At 40.3% G+C, this 26,361-nt stretch overlaps 1 protein-coding gene across 2 annotated transcripts; it reads left to right on the top strand.

The window, feature by feature from the left end:
• Nucleotides 1-26,223, top strand: nt5c2b (5'-nucleotidase, cytosolic IIb). 2 transcript variants are annotated; one of them, XM_022205842.2, is made up of 18 exons: nt 1-212; nt 1,562-1,681; nt 7,194-7,267; nt 13,525-13,642; nt 13,975-14,070; nt 14,181-14,272; nt 14,415-14,472; nt 15,077-15,170; nt 16,603-16,656; nt 16,918-17,001; nt 17,172-17,213; nt 17,821-17,928; nt 18,595-18,661; nt 18,768-18,938; nt 19,190-19,241; nt 19,564-19,624; nt 19,907-20,083; nt 22,090-26,223. In XM_022205842.2, the coding sequence occupies exons 2-18, from the start codon at nt 1,581-1,583 to the stop codon at nt 22,360-22,362; spliced, it is 1,722 nt and encodes a 573-aa protein (XP_022061534.1). In that variant the 5' UTR covers nt 1-212; nt 1,562-1,580; the 3' UTR covers nt 22,363-26,223. The 2 variants fall into 2 exon arrangements, with proteins under 2 accessions (XP_022061534.1, XP_051802306.1); XM_051946346.1 differs by lacking the exon at nt 1-212 and adding an exon at nt 220-246.
• The last annotated feature ends 138 nt before the right edge of the window (nt 26,224-26,361 follow it).

Below are 26,361 nucleotides of genomic sequence, written 5' to 3' on the forward strand. Positions count from 1 at the left end.
AGCTGGCTGCGGGAAGAGAGACATCAGGGAGCAGGCACGGCTCGGACACTCATCCACCGCCTGGGCTTTTTTTTTTTCCACGGCGCTCATCACCGCTTTTCCTCCGACACAAAAAAATCCACTTTTTTTTTTTTTTTTTTTACTGCGACTTCCACACAGCGGCAGGCGCATGCTCAGACCGACCGTCGGTTGATTTATCCAGGAACTCGGAGGTGAGTACAGTAACGCCAGTCACCGCAGGGAAAGGTACCCGTACACTTTGTGTTGGCTTTTATTTATTAATTTATTTCCTCCCCAGTAGAGCCAGCTAACGCGTTAGCTTTCTGTCTGTCCTTCTCATCAATGTCACATTTTTTAATGACAAAAACAAGCTAGGGGGCTCTTTGAGCGGACTGTTAGCTAGCTGTGCAGTTAAAGGAAACTAACGGGATGTTTTTCGGTAACAACAAGACAGTCTTGAGCTGTAAGCTTGTAAAGACACTTTTGCAGTAGCTTAAAACTAGTCTCTCACTGTTTGGTTTCACGGAAAATCCAAAGATAACACGTAAATGACACCCAAGCAACGAGTGACAGCAAGCTAGGCAACAAACATCTCTGCCAAGACAGACTCGAGGAGACAAAGCCTGCCGCTCCAAGTTGTTTGCTTTTTCATTTTGCTGTGTGCAGGTTGTCTGAAAGCTGAGTTGTGGATCTCTCCAAGCTCAGACCCCGCTGGAACGAGTTCAAACTGTGGACGAAGTTGTCATAAAGGCTTGAGCTACCCAGCAAAACGACTTAAAATTAGCTGGTTGTTGCACTTAAAATCCAATATTCTGTTTTTATATCGCAAGTGAAATGGGGATGCAGTAAGCGGAACACTTTCCTTTGCTCTCCTGTTCAGCTGCGCACCAACAACAGTGTTTTGATGCGGTGTTTGTGGTCCTGTTGACAGTTGCGCCTTCTGCCTCAGCAGTTGAGTCTCTTTTGCATTTGTGCTGGCAGCAAGAACAAGAAAGCTGATCTGTGCCTTCCTTCCTGCAGCCTCTCTAGCAGCAGTAGGAGAAATGATAGAGTGTCGACATGGGAGGAAAAGCACAAACACAACGCTGCCCTTTAAACCTAAAAGACAAAGCAAGACTAGGCTCACATTCCATTGACTTTCAGCAGAAACAGTGCATATCTGTGTGTGATCCGATGCATTAACCACACACAGATTTCATCATATTTTCGGTCTGTAAATACAGACCTACAACCTACATGTTGAACTGTGTCATGGGTCTCTTATCACTTTTTTGTAAATAACCCCACTCACCCCGCTGGCCTGACCTCCTATAGGCTCTGCAGCTGTAACGTGCTAATTTGTTTGCATTTGGGTTAAGCCACAGGTAAATCCCCAATCTACTGATGATGATTAAATTAGTTCTGTTGTGACACATCTTGCACATAATTACACACTCACAGTTCTACAGACTGGAGCTTGGTTTACTCATCCAATTAAATTAAAACTTCTGTTCAACGCTTTTATCAGTTGGCTTTAACTCCTTCTAATGTTTTTGTCTTGTGTTGCCTCCCTGCTCTCCAGACACTGAAAGGTTTTAAAGATGACAACTTCATGGAGTGACAGACTGCAGAACTATGCAGACCTGCCTGCCAACATGGATGGTTTGGCAATGAAAAAATACAGGAGGGAGCCCTACCACAGGTGAGAAACAGCAATAGAATGTGTTTATGACTGTGACGACATCCAGATGGCATACACCAGTATTTTATGGCCTAAATTGTGTTGCTGCTGCGGAAAAAAAAACTAAAGCACCTAGACTGTTAAGGTTAGATTTATTTAAGAATACAACATCATTTCACACAAGTGGATACGAGCTCAGTGACAACGTTCAGAAAGATGTGTAAGTCATTATTTAATTTGGATGTGTCAGAGCAACATGAGGAACACAACTCATATGTTTGCCTCACCGAAAACATGATAAGCATCAGCAGTCTTTGACAAACCCGTCAAGCAGTGATGAATTACCTGTGAGGGCATAAAATAATATGAGAAGTCTTCTTTGTTCCATCTGCAATAAAACGTACAACTAACGCATTATATTTGCTTCTGTTTGTTCAGGGGAAAAAGGTATCAGTACCTACCCCAGGGAGGGTTTAATGATTGTTTAACGGATGAATGATTTGCAAAGTAACATACAGTAACAGCAGTAAAACAGGGTGAGTCTTTGGGGAAAACACTGGTGAACAATTCAAATACTGCCATCATTAATAACTCTTGTGCAATGTCTTCTGCGTTTTTCCATGTTCTCACAACCACTAAGCAGTTAGAGAAATGAATACATGTCCCTTTGTTTTTCACTAAGTCAGACTTCATTTGTAAACAGTGCTGCCTTAAAACAGTCTCAAATCTGTACAGTGGCTGTCTTATGTAGTCCATAAATGACCAAACACCTAGTGGTATTCGCAGTTTGCTTCAAAGGCTGAACTCATCATCAAATACACTTTACAATACGTTATAAAACTGTCCCAAACCTGGAACTTGATACATTTTCTTCCTTGTGTCACTTCTTTAATGTCATTGAGGCTGTAACTAGTGACTGTAGATGACTACGCTAAGTGTTTTCTTCTTTCATCAATTTCTTGTCTGGCCTATAAAATGGTGAAAGATGTTGGTCAGTGTTTCCCGCGGGGTACAGAAAACTAAAAATATCCACAACGAAGAAGCAGGAATCAGATGTATTTTACTTCTTTTCTTACATCCAAAGATATCTACTTTCCAAATCAATGAATCAGTTGTCAAGATAGGTGATGATCTATTTTGTAGTTCATAACGTTTGGTTTAATCAAGTGGTATTAATGGTGTGCCTCCAACTATTACCAAAACAGAATGACCGAACAATGAGATGTACTTTATAGTATTAGGAGTGTCTGTTATTGTGCACATCACTCTGTAAGGCTTTTGAGATTGAATAAAGCTGGTTGGGCTGCTTAGATTTCACATACAGACATGAAGTGTCTTGGGTGGGGTTTCTAGCTGCTTTGCAAAATATCTCTGTTCGTTATTGCAAAGTGTCAGCAGACTGTTGGGGTCCAGGGAATGAATGCATGAATCCCGTTCAGATTCAGTGCATTAAACTTGAAATTGCTTTTATTTCGTTTAAAAACACTTCATGGATTTGATTCGTGTATTTTTTTAAAAACAATTCTATTATTGGTCAATATTGTTTCTGTACCTTCTGGTAGGACGTGCCCTGCAGTCATACTGGCTAAAAGGCTGAAGTAAGGAGGAATTTATTCCTTATGAGAGTCATAATTGATTCATTTCATTGACTGATTGATTGATTTCTTTATTTTCGTGTCATGCACAAAAGTGTGCCCAACCCTCATGGGTTTAAAAAACACCAATATACCAGCATTGCAGCAGAATACATCCAAAACAACACACTATTCTGCTGCTCAATCCTTGAACAAAATATGTTGCCTTTTATCCCAGGCCTGACAAAGAAATTCTGCCATGAAAAAAATCCTCTTCTAAAACATAACTCTAGTTTTTCACGGCCATCCAACCAAAAGAAATCAAATAAACAGAGGACATCTTACTGAAAAGTACCTCTCTTACATCTTCTTATACAGGACAGTAGTCTTAAAATGCGTGCTACTGTACAATGTTTAACTCTATGGCATGTGTGTAATGGTTGTTGCAGTTCGTCTATGCCATTGTGTCATGCACCGATCTCACAGGGTTTATGAAGCCGTCACTCATCTGTTAGTGCTGTATCTGCTGTCAGGACTACAGTCAGTCACCCAGTCCGTGGCCTCCCCTCCCTGTCCACACACATGCAAAACAACCACATGTGAGATGCAAAGCGAAAGTACAATTACATGTAACAATTGCATTTGTGACCAAAAGTTCTGATCAGTTGAGCCACATTTGTGAAGGTGGACTTTTGTTTGTGTCACAGACAGACAGAGACCAATTACAGTAAGAGCTCAGATGAAACAATGTGGTCTGTATGTCACACAGCGGGGGGGGGGGGGGGGGATGACTGTGGCCTGCACAGATAAACTTTATCACATGGACTCCAATCACTGTCTGCATGAGATTAGAGAGCAGCGGAAAAAAATCTGGCAGATTGTTGCTCAGCTGCGTTCAGACGGCGTGGACGTTATTAAGGGATTCTCTTGTAGGTGCGGTGTGGCTCATGTGAGCTATTTGAAGCAATACTGTTATCAGCAGGACCAAAGTCGAGGCTGAGCACAGTAATCAAGTCGCTCCCCGCCCTTTGTCACTATGGGATAGCTTAGGAGAGGCACAAGTTATCATTTACGCCTGTCCTTTACTACACCTCCCAGAGGCATCCAGCAAGCCGTTACATTAGAAATGACAGCAGCACAACAAAAATAGAAAAGATTTAAATCCCTCACTCCAAACAGCTCAGTGCTGAGAAATGTTGACAGCGAAGAAGTAAGGTTGCTTTGGTTGTTCTGAAGCACCAAAGCTTTGGACAAGTGATTAATCTACAGAAGCAAAATAAGGACAGAATAAACTAACAGATTTTTTAGTGGCAACTGATACTTACCTATATAACGAGTTCAAATGAAAGATATTATTACAAAGATTATGGCATGTAAATATTCGAATATCCAAATAAACCTTTTTCTTTAATTCTCAATTTTTACAGTTTCTCATTTGAACCTGCTGTTCTTGAATTATATATGAAGGATGTACTGCAATTCATTGGTTGCCTGAATCTTTAAGGTCAAAATTATTATATAAAATGTGAACGCCTGGCTTGACTCAGAGTCTTAAATGTCAGCATTACTGAGTAATAACAGCCTGAGCATACCTTTTAAAATAAGGGACACATGAATTTGTTCATCTTAAAAGATGAAAAATGTTTTAGTGCCATGATTTTGAATTTGTGGCATTTAGAAACCAATAATTATTTAGCAGGGAGCCATCAGATATGCCTTCCTTTCCTTCCTTTTCTTCCACAAACTACATATATTAATAGATCAAAGTGAAACATGTACTAACCCTATGCCATTCATTTATCAATGTAAATAGTAACCCTCTACTTCTAGTTAGAGCTGAGACAAATTGATTAATTGAGTTGGTAAGTAACAAAATCAGCAGCTGTTTTGATTAACAATGAAGCTAATAATGCAGAAAATTCCCTGTTAGAAACCTGTCAGATGTGAATATGTTTGCTTTCTATGGTCGTGAGCTTAATATCTTTGGACTTTTGGATTATTAGTCGGACATAGCAAGACATTAAAAACCATAATTTTCTGTGTAAAATTTTGACGGACATTTTTCCTGGCTTGATGAAAATAATGAATAAATAAACATTATGATCTGTAGACGTAGCCATGCTACCAGCGTTTTTATTAAGCCTGATCTGAGTAATGTAAGCAGCTGTCGCTTGGGGCTCTGGCTTGCTTGATTCTACCTGACTTGTGATTGTTCTGGATGTCTTTGAGGGCCCACAAACATCATGCTGCACAACAACAACCCCAGCTGACAACAGAGAATGACGCGGAATGGCCACAATCGTTTTTGCAACAAGTCAGAAAAATTTCTGAATGGCAAGAAAGCAGAGACAGAGAGGGAGGGGGCCATTGTTTGTGGGCCACAGCTGCCCTGTGTTACAGGAGCAGGTCAAACCCAACGGAGAGTCAAACTGAGGTTTAATTTCGCACAGAATGCATTGCCAGTCGTGTCCTGGACTAAGCTCTAAATGGGAACTAGTTCACTATGGATCTGCTGCCAGGTATGTCATTGTGGATTTAGAGATTGGTGGAGATTAGATCACTGCCACAGATTAGTGACAGGATAAGACATCTTGCATATTCTGTCCGTTTTGAGAGTGTGTTTGTGCGTGTGTCAAATTTACCTTGTTTTTATTTCAGTGTGCCTTATAGCGGGATTTTATCTTACTTTTAGCATGATTAAATATTGACTCGTGTGCAAACATCTAGGAATCAGACGTTCAGCTCAGTCACAGCTGTTGACGATACGTTAGGTCTGTGCCAGCAGTGTGTGACTCTTTTCTGAGTCAACCAGGCTACGTAAACGTGAACTATCATGGAGGTAACTTTATGTTCCAGTATTATCTCAGATAAAAACGTTTGCCATGTTTTGTGTCATTTTTCTTTTGCTGATCGTAGCTTTGATAGTCATTGAGAAATACTGTAGCAAATTTACCACATCTTAAAAAAAAACATGCTTACAGGTGGAAAAAAAAGTGTCCTAAAATGTGCTTGAATGGACAAACGAGCGCCCTGCAACTTCCAGTTACTGATGACGCTGTGGAAACACAATCACCATGGCATGCTGTTTTGTTGTTCTAATAAGAAAATGCAGTTAAGAAGGGGCACTTTTTGTAGTTTACAAAATGTAGTGGACATTCAGTTCTAATTTTGATTCAACAAGCCCACCATCGCCATAAGATATTTGTCACAGGATAGAGTTTGCTTTTCTTTTTATATCGAGTGGGTCTCTGAAATGACTTTAGTACCTTCCCTTAACTGCTTGACTTAAGCTGCTTCGTGAGTCTTTAGACTGTTGTCGTTTCTTTAACAGTCACTTCAGTTTAGGCTATACTACCAATTTGATATTCGTAATGCAATGTCGGTACATCATTTATGAAACATATTTTACAGTCATCACTTGACATGGCTCTGTGTTTCTCCCTTGCTGGGTTCTCACTGGCTCGACCTGTTACTGCATTTTCAGCAGCAGTCTGACAGTGTTTAGCCAAACAAGCCATTTAACACCGCCAGCTTTTGACTGTAACAGAAAACTGACACACTGACGTAAATGAATATTTGATGGAAGCCCATAATGTGAACTGAGATATCCACAGTCACAAATGCCACAGCTTGAGATCTACTCATGTCACTGTCACAAATGTTTTACAAAATTTTAAATGACTTATGTGTAAGATAGAGCTTTTATTATGAGTAGTAACACTTGACTGCGTGTAGTTTTTCTGTTGATCAGGAGCAACATTCTTGTGCATTTTTCACTTGTGTGAACTGAATAGACCCGCTCTAAGCCATAAATTGGGTTATAATAAGTGCATTCAGTGTGTGAAACAGCTCAAGTAAACATTTTTCTCCTGACAATAGTTTCTTCCCTTGAGAAGGCTAATCCAGTTGTTGACAATTGCTTTGTAACTAAAATATTTCCCTCCACTTATTTTCTACAGAGTCTTTGTCAACAGAAGCTTGGCAATGGAGAAGATTAAGTGCTTTGGCTTTGATATGGATTACACTTTAGCAGGTAAGATGAATACACATTAAACTTGTTACTGTTACTACTGAAACTAAACAACATGTGAGTTGTTAATGAAATAGTTGAACAAGACATTAATGCAGAACATTTGCTGGTTATGATTTCTTCAATGTGAGGATTTAGATGTTTGCTGTCTTTTTTAAAAATATGTATTATTATTTTTGTTTTAGGGCTGTGTGACTTCTGATTTTGCATTTTTTTTTGACAGATCATTATTTTTATAGGTTAAACGATTGATTTTTAAATTTCAAAGACAATCCGTGCATCCGTTAATAATTAATCTTATTATTATTTACAGTAATTTGCAGCTGTATTATCACTCTTAGAGGTTTGGTGTACAGGCCAAGTTGGCTCTGAGTAGCAGCTCCTCAGTTTACATGGATTGTCAGAGCTGTTGCCATGTCAATGATGTGGACTTGTCAAAGTGAGATTGTGTCACTCGATAAATCTGGACTAGTAAAAGATTTTATAGCTGTATCTATACACGTTTTTAGTTCTGAGAAACTCATGCCTCATGTGTTCGGTGTAGATTTAAATCTACAGTATCCCTTGTTTTCAACTCTATATTTGACTACCCTCCCATCCCCCCTAAAGTACGGCTTGTCGTCCGTAAAATATTATTTAGGTCAATGCTGGGATACACTGAGCGCACCGCAATGCTCAGATAACAACATTTCTGGCATCGCTTCCTGTTACACCAAGTCCGTTACGTAGATATGTTCTTTTTCCTACTGACCAGTAACCAGGCCAGAAATATCCACATTTTGCATGCCACTTTGTTCTGTGACACAGCTCCAGTTTTTAGTCCCTCCACATCTATTAATAACTCTTTCCTGACTTTGGAAAGCGGGTCACGTTTGTTTGTTGAGTTCACCGCTGATGGCTCCCCTGAGAACGGGAATCACTTGCGGGTCCTCTGTGGCTCCGTACCCTGATCCCCGTTCAGAATGCAGGAGATTTTACGGACGCTCAGCTGTTGACATGATTCTCTTTATGGGAGCTCATAACCAAGTGTTAATGTTTGCTAGAAGCATGGCTATCATGTATCTTTGGAGAGCGTTCAGGTTTTGACCACAGAAGTGCTTCATCAGTTTTACTGAATGCCTGCTGCTTAACCACAACATCTTGGTTTACTGCAGTGTTTGTTTTGAGGGAGGTGTTGCAAGTTTCAAATAGAAAGAAGTTTTCCTCAGGACATACTTTCTTGGCAGATGGGCTTGATGTCATTATTAAATCCTTGCAGATTATCAAAATGTGTGGAAATCCAATTTGGTCATTTTGTAAGTGAAGTACAAGTGTGTCGTGGTTTCCAGCTGACTGACAGAAGTCCATTAAGCCATACGGTAAATAGATTTATCTCAGATATGATCCTTGTCAACAGTTGTCAGTCAATACTAATGTTAGCATAGCCTATATTAGACTGTACAATCAATACTAATGCTCTGATGTAAAAATCACATCCTGTATGTAGCATTTGAACTAATGGATGTTTAAGACACAAATACCTACAAAGTCTGTTGTCGAAAGTTTAACTTGACGTTTCCTTTGGTAAGTGATCATGACAAAAGTATGATTAATGTGCTTTGTGTCCTGCCACAGGAAGATATTTAACATGTTGCTGCATCTGCTATTTTTCAACAGTGTATCCAGGCATGTTGTTTGTCACTTTGTCTGTCATCATACCATTTATACGGAGCTATTCTTTTAAAGTTCAATAAAATGCCAAATAACCAAGTGACAGTGGTAAAGTTTGGAAAGTATTCATCTCAACTTGGCTGATACTGTTAAGAAGGATGTGAGAGTTTGATCAGATTTGACAGTGCCGAGAACAGAAGCATTGCATTTTGGTTACGTTCAAACAAATTACATTGTTTTTCTTTTCCTCAACACATTTTCTGCAAAACATTTGGTCAAGGAAAGATATGGCAAAATGATTTGTGGGGATATTAGAAAAAGCAACTACTGCTAAAAGACAGTGGACAGGCAAACTTGGAAAAAAATATCTTTCATGACATTTGGCAGCACTGAAATGTTACCAATAAATGTAGTTTTGCAAGTTGGACGGTCTGTGGGAGTCACTTTGAAACAACTTTGTGTACGTGATATCACCGGCTGCAAAACAAAAATGCTGTGGTTTCTTGTAAAATACCGATAACAGATTAAAAATTTGACACAGTATTATGCATTCATGTGAGTCTCTGTATCTCTTAGTAAGAAACAGAGGAAAAATATCTCTAAGTTTCTAGATTATTGTGGGCAATGTGGTGTCCACTAATATGTGAGGTATTTATTTGTGCCAGCAAAAACCTGTCTAGTAATTATTATGAAGCAACTTATATTGCGTTTTTATACACCGTGTTAGAAGTTGCCTTCTTATATTGTTCAGTAATAATGAATAGTCGTGTTTTTTTTACCCTTTGACCTGTACAGACCCCTGTGCTGAGCAAAACTATAAAATGTTCTTCAACTACAACTAGCAAATCCCAGACATTTTGTATTATTTTGCAAGACTTTGTGAACTAAGTCAACATTGTTTTAGACAGCATTGCTTCATCTGTTCTTTTGTTCTTAAAGGGAACACATAATAGCCTGCAGAAAATGTTGCTCAAACACATCTAGGCCCAGATTGTATTGAGAGATACACACAGTTTTGTCCTAGTTTTCCAACAGACGTTTGGCTGGAATGTGGGTCCCTGAGGCTGCGTTTAAGTTTTCTCATTTTTCCACAATATGCTTGAGAGTGCCATAAATCCGTGACAGAGGCCTACATTTGCACATTAGTGGCCACAGATATATTGAGACAGTTAAATCATTGACCTCTAATGGAACATTGTTCAGATATAGACTCTCTGTGAGTCAGCTTATGTCATTCGGATTTAGCGGTCCGTTCATACAAAGGTGTGGGTAACCTAAGTTGTTTGAGTTGGTGTTTGTTACACGTAGGCCTGAGGTGAACCAGACTTGTGAACTTTAGAAAGACACCACACTGCTCAGCAATTGGAGCAGTGGGAGTATATTTATCTGGTTAAAGTCCCATCGGACGTACAAGAAAACAGATTGCTGAAGCTAAGGCTGCTTCTCACCTTAGTTCTAAGTAAATGGTGGTATGACGGCATGAGAAATATGAGAAGGGGTTTACAGCAGGGGAGGAAAAACCCCTAAAGAGCAGAAGTGCAAAAGAGTCAAGGACACATCAAGTAGCAATTACACAACTTCTTATCTGCACACATGCTGAACGCAGTTCTCCGTCTGTTGATACTTTTTTCCTTGATGCCTCGTGTACTAAAATTTGCCACTTTTCTTGAACATAGCCTCAAATGTAGCCTTCATGATAAAAAGCGCAGCAGATCCCACCACAATCCAGCCTTCAGACATCTGAAATAATGAGAGGCATTTAGTATGACTTGCGAAAAGGATACACTGCAGGCCATGGGTGTCGTATGTCTGTTTGGGGTTCTTAAGGAGGGGCTTGTTTTTCACTTTGCTCAAAAGTAAAATAGCTTCAGTGTCGTTACAAAACAACAACAAAAACAGAAGGTAAAATAACTGACACATATCAGACCAAACAAGACTCCCAGTCTTCTGAAAAAACAGCTGTGTTTTTGACTCTCAATCAACTGTAGAACTATAATGTTTATAAGTTTGTCTTTTCACTTTTAATTATCTGTACGTGAAAATCTGTGGTATGTTAAGTCCAGTTTTTTTCCCAGTATTGGTAGCAACTGTTGGCGCTTGGAAAATGTTGCACACGTTGATTCCAGAAAGCGCTCGGGGTTCAGAGGGTTAATGGCTTTTTTTTTCTTTGCCTTTGTTCAGTTCTGTTCAGGCAGTGAGGTGTACTAGAGTAGCATCTGAGTAGCTGATGGTGCTTTAACTGTGACAGAGGCTTGACACTAGTCCTGTGTAATTATTATGTCACAAAGCAACTTCCTGATCCTAGATGACCTCCTTGACTAGCTTTTTATAGAACCTAAATTGAGATGTGCTTTTATACCTCCTAAGTTATGTGAGGGGGGATCACTACACCAGCGTCCCAAGGACAACATGTAACGGGAACCTCACAGTGGACTGAAGGAAGAGAGAGTGACGATAGTAAAGGTGACAGAGGGGAAACAGTTCTCAAACTAGGTTTCTTTGTAGCACCTCAGAGATTCAAGAGGAATATGACAAGTAAGCGAGGAGAAGGGGGAAAGTAGCGTACACTAGCTAAAAAGGCATTTTAGCTGGTGTATGCTACTGCTCTGGGCAGAGGGCCCAGACCCTCAGTAAGCTGGGAGACCACAGCAGGGGGTGAACTGCAAGAGGTTACGTGATTAAAATGCAGAAACAGGCCCATGCTTGCAGAGTAGGGGATGTCAACAAAAGGACAAAGCTTTACAGAACCCAAGATGCTCCTCTAATACAGTGCATGTGTCTAACCCAGTGTTGGACGCAAATCCACGCACACATTTTGCAGAGTAGGACACAGATGTTTTCCTGTTTGTCCTGCAGTGCTGCTCCCCCAGCTAACTGTCCTCTAAGTATCATCAGCCAATATTTCTTCCCCTCCAGAGGCCTCCCACCACCCCACTGGGAGTGTAGAAAGCAGGCAATAACAGAAGTGCATTCTCTGTTTTGTATTAATAGCATCTGACATGTTCTTTTCCCAGTGTCAGATAGCATTCTAATCCACTGCCAGCCTTTTCTTAGCCTAGCGTCAGTCTGTGTTTTCATTTCCAGAGCCCTCTCCGGCCTCGCTTTCAGCTTGGTCTGGGGTAAACATCCAGCGCTGACGGTGACAGGGTGGGGGCTCGTCAGTCTCAGCAGGCCTCATTAGAGCCGCTGCTGAAAGTTGAGTGATTTGTCATTTTCACGCCCGGCCCTCTCTCTTTGTGGATTTGCATGCAAGAACATCCAGACCCTTTGCTGGTAGCAAGGAGAGATAAGGGCAATGGGTGTGTGGGAGGGGAAGGTTCAGTGAGAAGTGAGAACATGTTGTCGTCTAAATAATGATACAAGAGTCTCAAGTGGATGAGGTAGCCTCAGCAAAGTCACATGTGTGTTACATAACAATCTGTATGCGACCTTTAACGATTGCTTGCGGAGTAGTGACCCACAGGCCACGTTCCCCGAATGTATACATACACATGCCAGTGTTTATGTAAAATTTACATGGTATCTGGCTACCAGAGTAGTAGCTGATGGCTGTCAGTACTCACAAGTTTATTATCTTCCACAGGGAGAGTAAATGTGTCACTCACTGATATGATCTTTTACAAAAGAAGTTTAGAAAACAAAATCTACGTTCATGTAGTTTATTTCTTTGTTTAATTTTTTTCATATTCAGTAAAAATGTTACCAGTTACCGGAGGCTAAAGTCCTATATGGAAACCACCACCATGTTTTTATAAAAACGCCCATATTCTGTTTCATGTCTACTAACAAAAATTTCACTAGTATAATCAATGTACGGATTATTTTTTAGCTTAATCGATTATATTTTTGCTGTGAAATTAAAGAAGATGATGAAAACTATTGGTTACAAGCTACTAGAAATGGATTCAGACCTATATTTGATATTATAGATTGAAAAATAGAGAAATGGTAAATTATGAGATCTTTGTCGATCAACGTTCCAGCAGTGTATGGCACAAACTAGCTTGACTCCACACCACTGTCTACTCAGCTGTGATACAGTGTGCTATATATGCTGCAGACAGTGTTGAGAGGGTTGTAAACAATGGAGTCTGAGCTGCTTTGCTGGAGAAAATGTGTGAGGACGCAATTTCTAAATTAACCCAAGACACTTTTTCTGTATTAGATTCTGTAAAAGAAAGTTTTCATATCGGCGTATATCGGACAAAATATGTGCCGATACCAGTATATCTGTGATGGGCCAATATCAGCCTATAATGCCAGTCAGTCGACATGTCAGTAGGGCTCTACCCAGAACCAAACATGACAAACGTGATCATTTTCCGATCTGTGAGTGCATGAGCCTCTGCCACTATGTATTGTGTTTTTAATTATCATATATTGATGTGTAGTCTGTCAGTCAACTAATTCATTCATGGCTTCATTAACTGTGCTGTCTAGAAGCTGGATAATGAAGAAACATTAAGTATTTTTAAGCTAAGGCAAAAATAATGTTATTCATGTAGATGTTTTTTTTAAATGTCAGCAGACTCGCACACAAACCTATTTTTTTTCTGATTATGCAGCTGGTGCCTTTTAGTAATTGCAGTGTATGTGTATTTCATTTCCAGTGTACAAATCACCTGAGTACGAGTCGTTAGGCTTTGAGCTGACGGTGGAGCGGCTGGTTTCCATCGGTTACCCCCAGGAGCTGCTCAGCTTCGTCTACGACCCGTCATTTCCCACCAGGTCAGACTAATCACATCCCACCACACGGACAACATAACGAGGACGATGGCTGTCGGGTTAAAGGCCAACTGCTGCTTCTGTCGCCTCATCTTATATCTTTTTAGCCCCTTGTAGCCTTCTTTTACCCTTTACCTTATATATTTAGCAAAACAGAGGAACAAGGCAAAGAAACCCATCAAAGTTCAGTTTCACTTTACTGTTTATTTGGGAGTGAAGAGGTAATAATAGATGGTAATCGCAACAGAAATAATATCAGTTAAAGACCAGTTAGAGAGCTTAGTTTAATTCTGCATTTTAGACCTGTACAATCATTTTTTTGCTCCTACTTTTAGGGGCCTTGTGTTTGATACGATGTATGGAAACCTGTTGAAAGTTGATGCTTATGGTAATATCCTGGTCTGTGTCCATGGATTCAACTTCCTTCGAGGGTGAGCGTTTTTCAACATGCTTCCTCCACAATGCATACAACAGACAAGTGATCACAGGGAAGAAGAAAAATGTAAGAAAAATGTGTCCTGTTCCTTCTCCTTTTCCCCAGCCCTGAGATTCGTGAACGGTACCCGAACAAGTTCATCCAGAGAGATGATACAGAGCGTTTTTATATCCTTAACACACTCTTCAACCTGCCAGGTAAGGTCTGTGAACATAAAGGAGAAAACGGTGAGACTGTTGAAGAGAATTCACTCAGAAAGTAATATGTGAATATGATGATTATTTGATTGAGTCATTTTGTCACTGACAACCACTCCCGGTATTCCTGTTTTCCTCACAGAGACCTACCTCTTTGCCTGCCTCGTGGATTTCTTCTCCAACTGTGACAGATATACAAGGTAAGAAAATCACTGTTACTGTATTTGTCATGTAACAAGTTTCTGGGTGCCGCATGATGACACAAAGACAGTTGCAAGCCACAACGGGTCAAGAGCAAGCCCTAAAGCATGGGAGGGTCCAGATGTCTCAACTGCTAATCTCAGCTAATTCCTTTAAAGTGGTAATGAAAGGGGAGTTCGGTCAAAGAACACTTCTTTTCTATCACAATTAATGTATTTGTTAATCACTTTTACCAATTGCGAAAAGCATGGATTCTTATCACTTAAGATAGGAATTAAGACCTTTTTACTAACTAATTACAGAGAATGAAATTTTGATATAACAACAAGATAATCTTATAAATGTAACTGTAAGGAGGTTTAATGGCCTGTAATTTTTTTGAGAATGTAATCTGGAATGGCTGCATGTCCTTTGTCCTCTGAAACCTGGTTGTTGGTCTTTTAGGGGGAGAATGCTTTCCTGTTTGGCTGGGGACCCCTCCAACAAGGGAAGGCTATCCCATTTAAAAGCAAACAAAAAACAAATGTCATGTTTTTGAAAACCTTCTGTAAAGATGTGGCCTGTGCGACGGCTGTGTACGTGTGTGTCTTTGCTCCCCTTCAGCTGTGAAACTGGCTTCAAAGACGGCGACCTCTTCATGTCCTATAAGAGCATGTTCCAAGACGTCCGGGACGCCGTCGACTGGGTCCACTTCAAGGTAAAACACGTACGACTGTTGTCACGTTGTTTCTGGTTCTTCACTCCTGCCTCAAGCATGCAACTTAACATCTTGGAAGCACAAAAAATTTATTTTGAAAACAGATTAACATGCAAAGAATCGGTTAATTTTAGTAAACATGTTCTCAAAACATGGATTTCTATAATGTATTATCCATTTGAAGGAACTATAATAACTTTAGTTGTCGTCTCTCAAATGAAATTACGCTGCATAGTGGTTAAAAACTGAGCAAAAATCATTCACTGTAGATTGTGCACCATAAAAGGACATTTGCTCTGTCTTTCAGTCTCCAACACTAACTCAGAAACAGGAAACGATAACTTGTATACAATTGAAATCAGTGACCTATGCTTCCCAACAAGTTGGAGATAGATGATCTGCTCCATGTTTATTTGAATCAGCTGTAGCTTGTTTACTACAGTGCATGTAAAATAGAGTTTGAGTGAAATTTTTCTTCCAGGTCTAATGCTGATTGCAGTTATTTGTAACCAATGAGAGTAATAACTGTTTTTTAGAACTGATATGTTCCCAGTGAAAATGAAAGTCGCAGTGTCAAAAATTCCATTTGCTGTAGTATGAAGGGATTAATAAAGAAAAATATTTTTTGTCTGGAATTGGTTACAAAAATAAGAAGAAAAGAATCATCTAAAAAAAAGCTGAATCTCAAATCGCTGTGCCTGATAATTGGTCGAGTGATTGTTTAGCTGTCACATTTGGATGATTTCTCTTTAGACACAACATTTTAAGTCGATATTTAGCAGTCATTACAAGAGGAAGCCTTTGTAAAGGAACCAGAAGTAATCTCAGAAGAACAAAATGCAATGCATCACAAGTGTGACAAAGTTTTTCTTTACTTTATATTGGCTGAAAACACATCTTGCATCGCTGTTGCTGCTGTTATGATCAGTACTGCTCTCTCTAGTCACACATCGTGCATAAACCACAGCTAAGCGGGACAAGAGCCCAAGTGTTTTGTGGAATTATCACTGATTACTGTACTGTACTGAACTATTAGTGTAACTGAATGGATTAATTTGTTACGATGCTTCTAATTTAAAGCCTTCCTCTACTCAAATGTGTCACTTTGATGTTTGATTTTCACTGCACACTGCATGTGTGCTTAGAAACTCAAATTCTTCTGCTTAAAGTGGGAAGTTTTTCTCTGCTCTCGTAAAAGCTGAATGGAAGACATGAACATGTGAGCTCAGAAAAGGGCTCTTTTAGCAATAAGGAAGAAGGCATTGGTGTAATGTTACAAATTTTAACCAGACAAATTGCTTTAAGCAGAGTAATTCTAGAAGTTTCCAAGGATACTTAAATGATTTAAGTAGAATACATTTGTTCTAGCTGTGTTCTTCATAAATATCTATATTTTCAGTGACTACTCTGACTTCTGTGTTTCACATTGCAGGGTACTCTGAAGGAGAAGACTGTTGAGAACCTGGAGAAGTATGTAGTGAAAGATGTAAGTAGTTTGTATTCATTAGGGTTGCTGCAAGTTTGCTGTGGCGAAGAACACACACACACACACACACACACACACACACACACACACACACACACACACACACACACACACACACACACACACACACACACACACACACACACACACACACACACACACAGAGCCTCTCACACTCTTGTCCTCTGTGAAGAGACTGGTTTGTAAAGATGCTTAGAGCTTCAGTGTTTTTCTTTCTTTTTTCTTGTCTGTTCCCACCAGGGAAAGCTGCCTCTTCTCCTCAGCCGCATGAATGAAGTCGCCAAGGTTTTCTTGGCTACCAACAGCGACTACAAATACACTGATGTGAGTATGCATGTGTTGTTGTGGTACAGCCTGCACTGTGTTGGGGAAAACTGTGATGAGGACTTTTAAAAATTGCAGTGTTAAAACAGATGTGGCTGAATTAGTCTTTCTGAGAATGTCAAAACAGTGCTGCGTTTGTTTGACTGTAATACTTTGTGTTTTGCTCACAGAAAATCATGACCTACCTGTTTGACTTCCCCCATGGCCCCAAGGTAAAATCAACTTTCCCCCCCTTTCCCTTTGATCACACTTTGAAATGTGTTGAATAACTACCCATGGTGAAAGACATGTTCGTATGTGTATATACACCCCCTGTCAAAAGTTTTAGAACACTTCCTCATTCAAATAAAGTAGAACCTGTCCTACAACTTTTGACAGGGGGTGTATCTACCAAATTTGGTACATATATGCAGCACATCAGGTGGAACAAAAAAGTCAGTGACAGCCACATTCCAAACCCTAATCCAATTCACCTCAATTTCATCCAGTACATTCAAGAGGCCTTAATGATCCAAAGTTATTAAAATCTTTTTCCAAAGTCAAAGGGCGTGTCCGTGGCGGCCTCTGGAATTTTGATCCTTCGCCATGAAATTTCAAATGCTGTGTAAATGCCCTGAACATGCTCCAATCTGCCTGAAACTTTACATGTATGATCAGAGTCCTGTCCTGATCACATCCATATGATGAAATACACCCCCTGTCAAACGTTGTAGGACAGGTTCTACTTTATTTGAATGAGAAAGTGTCCTAAAACCTTTGACAGGAGGTGTATGTGTAGCTGTAACCGTCTGCCTGTATGTGTGTTTGTTTCCACCACAGCCTGGAACCTCCCACAGACCCTGGCAGTCCTACTTTGATCTGATCCTGGTGGATGCCAGGAAGCCGCTGTTCTTTGGGGAGGGTACGGTGCTCAGACAAGTCGACACGGTGAGCAGACACAGAAGACATGACATATAGCACATATATATAGCTGCACCGCATGTGAACGCTGGCTGACGTATCTGGACATGTTGCATGTAGTGCCCTGTTTACTCTGCAGTACTCTGTTGCTAGTACTGATGCTTAAAGAGTAGAAGCAGTATTTCCTCCTTGATGTACATGTGCAGCACTCTGCTTCCACTCCCTGCAGGCATAGTGGATGTGCTAAAGGTTTTTGTTTTACTTTTTTTAACTCATAAGCACACTGCAGCTTTCATGGTTCTTTTTTTTTTTTCAAAAGGAGGAGCATTGCTGCCAAGTAAGAGGTGGACAATCTAGCCAAAACATCATATGACAATATTTTGGGATGGGATCATGAACCATGATCAATGTGGATCTGATTACAATTCTCCTTACAGACTTAGTTAAGCTCATGTGATCGGCTGGATACAAAGCCTGTTACTTCAGATTGCTTCAGCTCCAGCTTGCAAATATCTGTCGCTTTGAGGCTTCTTTCAGGATGTTGGTTTTCCATAGTTTCTTATCACATCTTCCATTAGTTTACATTGACATTATAATTGTTTAAAAATTTAAACAAACTTGATAAACACATGGCTTACCTTTAGGATTCGCTACGGTTCCTCCTCATCAATCTTATGTTTTTCTTAATTTCAGACAACGGGACGTCTAAAGATAGGAACCTACACAGGACCTCTGCAGCATGGGATAGTCTACTCTGGAGGTAAGACTTGGTTTTCCTTCTGAGATCCATTCTTTGGCCTAGTGTTTAGTTGTCTGCAGTTGGAGGTAAGGAAATATACAATTAACACCACATTATTGTGCTTTAGGTTCATCAGACATCGTGTGCGACTTGCTGGGGGCCAAGGGGAAGGACATAGTCTACATCGGGGACCATATCTTTGGAGACATCCTCAAGTCCAAGAAGCGTCAAGGCTGGAGAACATTCCTGGTTATACCTGAGCTGGCCCAGGAGCTCCACGTGTGGACTGACAAGAGCTGTGAGTCTGAGGACTTTATGTAGAACAGCAGCTGCAATGTCAAACCTTCAAACAAGAAAATAGCATGAGTTCTACAATTTAAGCTAAATATGGCAAAGCTCATATAATCAGTAAGTGTAGACTTGAAAACCAACATAGTCTTGCTATTATAGGACAAACCAAGATACACCAAGATTGGTACTAAAGCTGGAAGCAGCTTGAACAAAACGGAAATAAAAGAGGAGACTGATCCACCCTCTTGTGTTTTACAGCGTTATTTGAGGAACTGCAGGGCCTGGACATTTTCTTGGCAGAACTCTACAAGTAAGAGCTGTGACCTTTAGTCTCTTTTCTTCCCCCTCATTTCACCGTGTCCCTCCTCTCTCCTCAGCTCTGTGTCTTTCACCAGTTCTGTTGCTCTTTGCTCTTTGCAGTAGCAGAGCCTGTTTGCATTCATGTGAGCATACATTTGAGGCTGAGCAATGGGGTCATTAGGGTAAAGTCTGAATGGTCAGCTTATGCAGCCTGCTTGATAATCAGGTTCAGTGATGTTATTTATAGCCTTGTACGACTCGCTGACACGCCAACCCTTTGACACGTTACCTCTCAACCCGTCCTCATCGTCTTTCTGCCCCTCCTTCCTCAGACATCTGGACAGCAGCAGTAATGAGAGGCCTGATATCAGCACTATTCAGAGAAGAGTCAAGGTACGGCCTGTTTCTATGACAGCAGGACAGCTGCCCACATGCTTTTAAGCAAATATAATACAGTATGTTTGATACAGTTAGTGTGTTTACTGTGGTTTAATCATTAACGGTATTCCACCTCATCAAAGAGCCCATTCAGGTTTTGAGTCAGAAATGGTTTCTGATTCAGTTGTGTCAATCAGCAAACACACCTTTGATGAATGCAATACTTACTGTAGTAAGTAAATCAGGCATGATTTTGCGGGCTCAACAGTGTCTTCTCTTATCCTTCTTTGTCTTTAGAAAGTGACACACGACATGGACATGTGCTACGGCATGATGGGTAGCCTTTTCCGCAGCGGCTCCAGACAGACTCTGTTTGCCTCCCAAGTGATGCGTTACGCCGACCTGTATGCAGCCTCCTTCATCAACCTGCTGTACTACCCCTTCAGCTATCTCTTCAGAGCTGCACACGTACTGGTGAGAATCTAAATGTAAAGTAGGGGAGCTGGACGAAACTGTACAACCTGAAATGCTTGATTCATTGCCACTGATACAGATACGAAAGTCTGCTCTTGTAAAAATTAAGATTTCAAAAAGTAGACATTGTTCTTGGATCTGTCATTAGTCTTGTGAGTCTCACATGAGTTTTTTTCTTACTTTGTAAAGGCTGTTAGTATTAGAGAAAATGACACTTAAGCTACATCATTGAACGCTCAGATTGAATAATCATTCCTCATCATCACAGCTGTCTTCCTTAATTTGTCCCATCTATGGTATTACCCTCAGAACCACAAAAACTGTTGGCGAATTTGAAAGGTTGTCTGCAAAAAAATCCAAAATTCCACCATTTATTAGTACCACCAACCGCAAAAACAGAAAGAATCATCGGAATATCAACTTTCCAACAGCACTCTGAATGCAGGAGAGTCCTCAGTCGTCCTTCCTCTCTTTCATATTCTTCTACATGCCACATTTGAAAATGAGCTATTCCCACTAACCCGATTATATCTTTGTTTTACTGCTCGAACTACATATTTTGAAGTTATTTCTTTTTTGACTTTTTGCCTTTATTATAGTGCACAGTGGAGAAGGAGACAGGAAAAGTGGGGTAAAGACGTGTTGTAAATGGTCATGGGTCGGACTGGAACCCAAGTCCGCTGCGTCGGGACTATAGCGCTTGTTTTTGGGTCGCTCGCTCAACCTGTTGAGCTACAGAGGCGCCCATACATTTTTGAGTTCTCTTTCTTCTAGCCATTGTTGTGCTGTTCCATGGAGGTGCAGAACTTTATACTGTAGTGACAAGTGAGCCAACAGTGAGAAAAACTGAGGCAGGAGAAGAACACGCATTCAGAGCCTGTTTGTTAACTCGCATCGGGAACGCAGACAATCGTACCGGATTTAGAATCTCTAGAGTTTAGAGAGTTTCTTTAAGTTGTTGAGTTTGAGGTTTTTGTACTGGATTAGCAGTTTTAGAGGACACGTCTACCTAAAAGGTGAAAATACAAGATTTTGCTTAGAAATATGGCATTAATAGAGCAGCAAACTACTGTCTGCTATGTAGCGGTAGTGGAGAGTAACGGCATATTTAGCATCTCTTATTGTAATCCGAGCCTCTCTGTTCTGTGTTTTGGTTGCCGGTCCAGCCATGTGAGCAGTGCATGTAACTCTTTCCTGTTGAAACCTCACACACCATGTTGTCCACAAATAGACCATGTTGAACCAACTTTGTGTGGAGACAGACATACACGGAGCGGAACAGACACAATCACTTCACTGGTCATGGACTGTGTTTTACAGCACCAGTATGGACTGATGGTTGTGGGTGGATTCTTTTATGCTGGCTTTTGTTGTACATGAAACAAGACAGGAGGGTAGAGATGTGGCTAACACGCTGTTTCTCTTGGTCTAATATGCTGGCGCTATAGCGACATCCAGTGGGTTTTCAACATTACATACAAAACGTAGAATTTCTGTTCTTTTTTTACTTTGCTGTTTTGTCATTTTGATGTCGTTTCCTTTCAGTTCTCGTGCAGCAGTGATAGTGTTATTTGCATGGCACTTTTCAAAATAGAGTTTTAAGTGCTTTACAATAAAAGCAAATGTCAAATTAGAAAATTAGGAATACAATTTAAAACAAGTACATCAGTTAAGAAAATACGTTTGCCCGCATGAGATCTGCAGACTCACAGTGAGCAGATCAGATATAGGGAGGATCTTGACCATTCAAGTCTTTTAGAACAAGGAGTCAGGTCCTAAAATCAATTCTGAATCTCACACGTAACCAGCAAAGGGAAGCTAGGATTGTTGTATTGTGTGAGTTTAGAGCTTGGCCGCTACATTTTGTGCAGACTGTAGTCTTTGTATGTTTCGCTCACTGATACCAGAATAAGTTCACTGCAGTAAACCAGGCTGATGTGATAAATGACAGAGATGCACAGTATATGCAGCCTTAACAAGTATTTTTTTTCCTTCCTCCTCCACAGATGCCCCACGAGTCGACAGTCGAGCACACGCATGTGGACATCGACACAGAGTCACCGCTGGCAACACGCAACCGCACACAATGCAGCGACTGCAAGGACCTGGAGTGCAAACGCAACCAGCTGACCCGCTCCTTCAGCGAGATCAAACCTCCCAACTTATTCCCTCAGACTCCTCAGGAGATCACTCACTGCCACGATGAAGATGATGATGAGGAGGAGGAGGAAGAGGAGGAGGAAGAGGAAGAGGAGGAGGAGGAGGAGGAAGAGGAGTAATAAAAAGGACCTGGAGAGGAGAGCCATGTTCTTGTTCCTGCCTTCTTATGTTTCCCAGTACAGTCAGGTTGTGATTTCTCTCAAAGTAAGGCAGGGTGGAAAAACATCTCCAGTATGTGTGTACATATATGTTTATATACTGTATATATCAATACTGTATGCACACAAACACACACACACTGGAGATCTCTGAGGAAAGTATAAAGGACCAGTAGCAGAAGAGATCCTATGACTGTATGCATGCTCGGTCCTCAAAACAAAACTTTTACAAGTTTCCTTTTAACAAAAAAAAACAAACAAATGTTAAAAAAAAAAAGTTTTAAAATTGATTTAATTTGCTTTTGATTTCTCCCACCAGACAGAGAGCACACGCTCATTCAAACATCACACTATTTTTCATAATCTTTCATAAGCGGCCGTAAAACCCGCTGGTGGATTAAATGGGTGTGATCACGTTTACACTTTAATCCATTATATTTGGCCATTTTGCTGCAGTTCTGACAAAGTATGCACATTAGAATCAAAAACACTTTGCAGGCAAAAAGATGCATCAAACCAGGCATTTATTTTTATGCAACATGGGAACAGCATTCAGTTTTTCATCGGTTTCGTGTCATAGAGCTAGAGCTTGTCTGTAAAGGCGTGTGTTTCTGTGTGTGTGTAGCTGCCAAAGTAGACTCAGTCAGACTGTAGCATCCTGAGTGACAGTGAGGATCTGACACACAGGAGCACTGAAGCACAAGCTGGCGTTAAACCCATCCATAACCGGGTGCTTTTTCTTTCTGTTTGAAGTTTGGTTGGGAGCACATGTTGATACATGACTGCGGCTGTTGAGCTGATATTTTGTTACCAAGCAACAACGAGGACAGAGTACTGTATTATCTGTATTTTATCTTTGGTCTCCATGACAACCCTGACCTACAGTAGTGTTTCTGTAAATAGCTGTAAGGTGAATGTTTATTTTTTTGCCATGTGATGAGCTCACGGTTTATCGCCACGGGCAGGCTAACATGCAGTATTTTTTCAGCTTTGTAATTTTGGAAGATGTTATTCGGGAAATACGTTTGACTATTACAGAGGATAAGGGGCTGTGTAGTTCAAGACAGTTTTGTCCAGCAACTCTGCGGAGCGTGAAGTGGTTTTCATAGTGTGTGTAACGAGAGCATGAAAGTGGTATGTAAAGAAATGAGGCTTTTCAGTATAAAACTCAGCACAGAAGGTCTGTTTTTTTGCTTTTAGGGGCTTTTTTTTATTACACTAAAGAGAAAATGCGCTGATGGAGTGTGTAGTGAATTCTTCTGTTGGGCTTTTTTTTTTTTTTTAAACACTGTGAAGCCACAGTTTCATTGCAGTTTGGGCTCTAGCTGTGTTACTAATTCAAAACTGGATGAAGAGCTCCAAGTCTTAAGTGGCAACAGACAAGTTTCTTGCTTTGAGTTCGATGTTGACGACACAATGTCTGACTGTGTACTGGTTCCCCCACTGTGTGATTCTGTCTGTCACCGGATATGAATTCTCCCAGGAAAATGAAGGCTCGATGCCAGATTGTATCAGCTGGAGGGATGCTGTGCTGTGATTGGTGGTTGAGGTTGGGATAGGTCAGGGGATTGGTCATTAGGGTTAGGACAGGTTGGGTCGGGTCCAGGCTGATCCAGGCTGCCTTCCAGATCACATACTTTTTCTTATTCCTCCCACTACACACTGCAGCGTTCCTCACAAAACACACACTGTTGCATGCAGTGTGTATAATTGGGAAATACTGCTTCTTTATAATATTGCATCTTACACTTTTACCGTGCTGCTCCTTTGTCAGCTCTCGGTAACTCAAGCTTGTTTTGTACTTCGTCTGAATACTCCAAAAATCGTACAGATGTGGTCAGACATCCTGGTATTTTTGGAGAACTGCGTTTGGTGTATTATGTATTGGGACATTATGTGGTGTACTATATAGTATGGTAGATTAGATATTGAAAGGCAACTCCAACCTAGCACTCTACCTGCCAGAACAAGAGCGTCCACGGTCAGGAAAAGCAAAACTAGTGAAGCGGCAGGGTGATAGAAACCAATAGGGAGCACTCCGAGACGAACGGTTCAGAACTCGGTATTCAGATTCAAAATCATTGAAATGAGAACGATTAAAAGTTCAAAATCAGTAAGAAACAAGTCTGCATACTACACACTCATCACTGTTTGAAATTGGAATTCTTACAGTTGTTTCTTGCTTTAGGCTGTAATCGGGCTGTTGGTAGTAGCCATGCTGCTAACGCCAGAAAAACAATCAACCATGAGTGCGGTTGATTGTTTTTTGTCCTGTTTTTAATGTTTTTGGCAGTTGAAAAGCTTTTCTGTTGCCACTTTTAGCTCTTGACGTTGCATTTGTGTAGATCTTTACAAGAAAAGACAAGCTTGTTGAACTTAAAGATTGGAAACTTTAATGAAAATACTTTGTTTTTCTTCCAACTTAATACCTAAGATCTTTTAAGTTCTTAACTCGTTTCCACTCACATGCTCATGCAAACTGTCAATTTGTGCAAAAAATACAATCTGGAATTAAAAAAAAAAAAAAAGTCAAAATATTTCTAAAAAGCTTTTATTCACAAGCATAAGATTTTAATTTTTCAGTTGCTAAAACGTGATTTGTGCAAGATGTATGTGGCACCACTTTTCCAGGTGAACCCCTCCCACCTCAAACCAGTAAAAAAGAGTCCACAGAAAAACAAACTCACCTGAACAGTGTGTTCATGTCAGACTCCATCGCTCACTGTGAGAAGTTGATGGAGAAAATGAGTGTTCAGGGCCTTTAAACGCTGTTATCATCATCATCATCAGTGTTCAGAACAAAGACAGCTGCCTGAATTCTTCTTAAGCATCGACTGTCTTGTACGTTACCCCTCTTTGTGTGTTCAGTCTCGACATGCAAGTCTTGTAAGTGTTGGATTGGCCTGTTGATTTGGGCCTCAAAAGGGAAGGAACATGCCGTCTACTTTTTGCATAATTTTGAGTTTGGTTTGATGTGGAGTGGAAAGAGGTAAATCAGTATAACAGCAAGTTTCTGTGATGATTCATTGACCGATAACATATCACAGCCGTTTTTCTTTTTTCTACTTTTTACAAATAGTTGTATCCTCTATTCTGACTTTCTCGAACGTAGAATAACTGGATATGCTACACGAGGCAGCTGCATTGCTACTGGGGAATTGTTGACTGTCTGCATAATTTGCCTATGCATGTGAAAATAATTATCCATTCTACTGCGGTGGTTATGGTAGCGTCAGTTTTACTTCTATGTGGACTGCATCATTTTAAGGAGAAGCTTTTTTTGGCATTTGTCAGTGTAGTTTACACACAGAGAAAAAAACCCTGCAAACCTGTAAAAAAAAAATCTTAAAATGAAGGGCAATGTTAGCATGTTACGTACCATAACTAATATGTTACTTGTGATCAACACCACGGGGTTATTATTTTTCTAAGCTAGTGTTTTTAAATGGTCTTGGTTTACAGAACTGTAAATAGACCTTTCCATTTCCTTTTGTTATCCTTTTTTTTCCCCCAAAATAACATTTTTTTGCTATTTTTTATACAGCAACAGAGTCTGTCACTCTGAGTTTGAACTAACTAAAGCCTGGTGAACAGGTTACAGTGCTTTAGATGACTTTTATCCTTTCTCATGATGCAGAGAATGCATCCACATTAACGGGCCCCAAAACAGCCACCTTTTATTTTCTAAAGTATAGTAATCTCTTGTTTTTATTCATATCAATTCATGTTCTTCTGAACAGTTGTTTGTTTCCAGAAATCATCCTTCAGACTGTACATTGAAGTAAATTACATAAGAATGTAGAATAAAGATAGTTTGTAATACTTTGTTGTTGTTGTTCTTTTGTTTACATTGTGCTAAGGGACAGATCATTTTTAATCATTTAAATTCAGATTTACTAATGGGTGAAGCACTAAGAAAAACACTGTATAAACTCAACTAATAGATTTCCTCATGAGTCA

Source organism: Acanthochromis polyacanthus, chromosome 3 (genome assembly GCF_021347895.1).
Source record: "Acanthochromis polyacanthus isolate Apoly-LR-REF ecotype Palm Island chromosome 3, KAUST_Apoly_ChrSc, whole genome shotgun sequence".
In the NCBI taxonomy this organism is placed as follows: domain Eukaryota; kingdom Metazoa; phylum Chordata; class Actinopteri; family Pomacentridae; genus Acanthochromis; species Acanthochromis polyacanthus.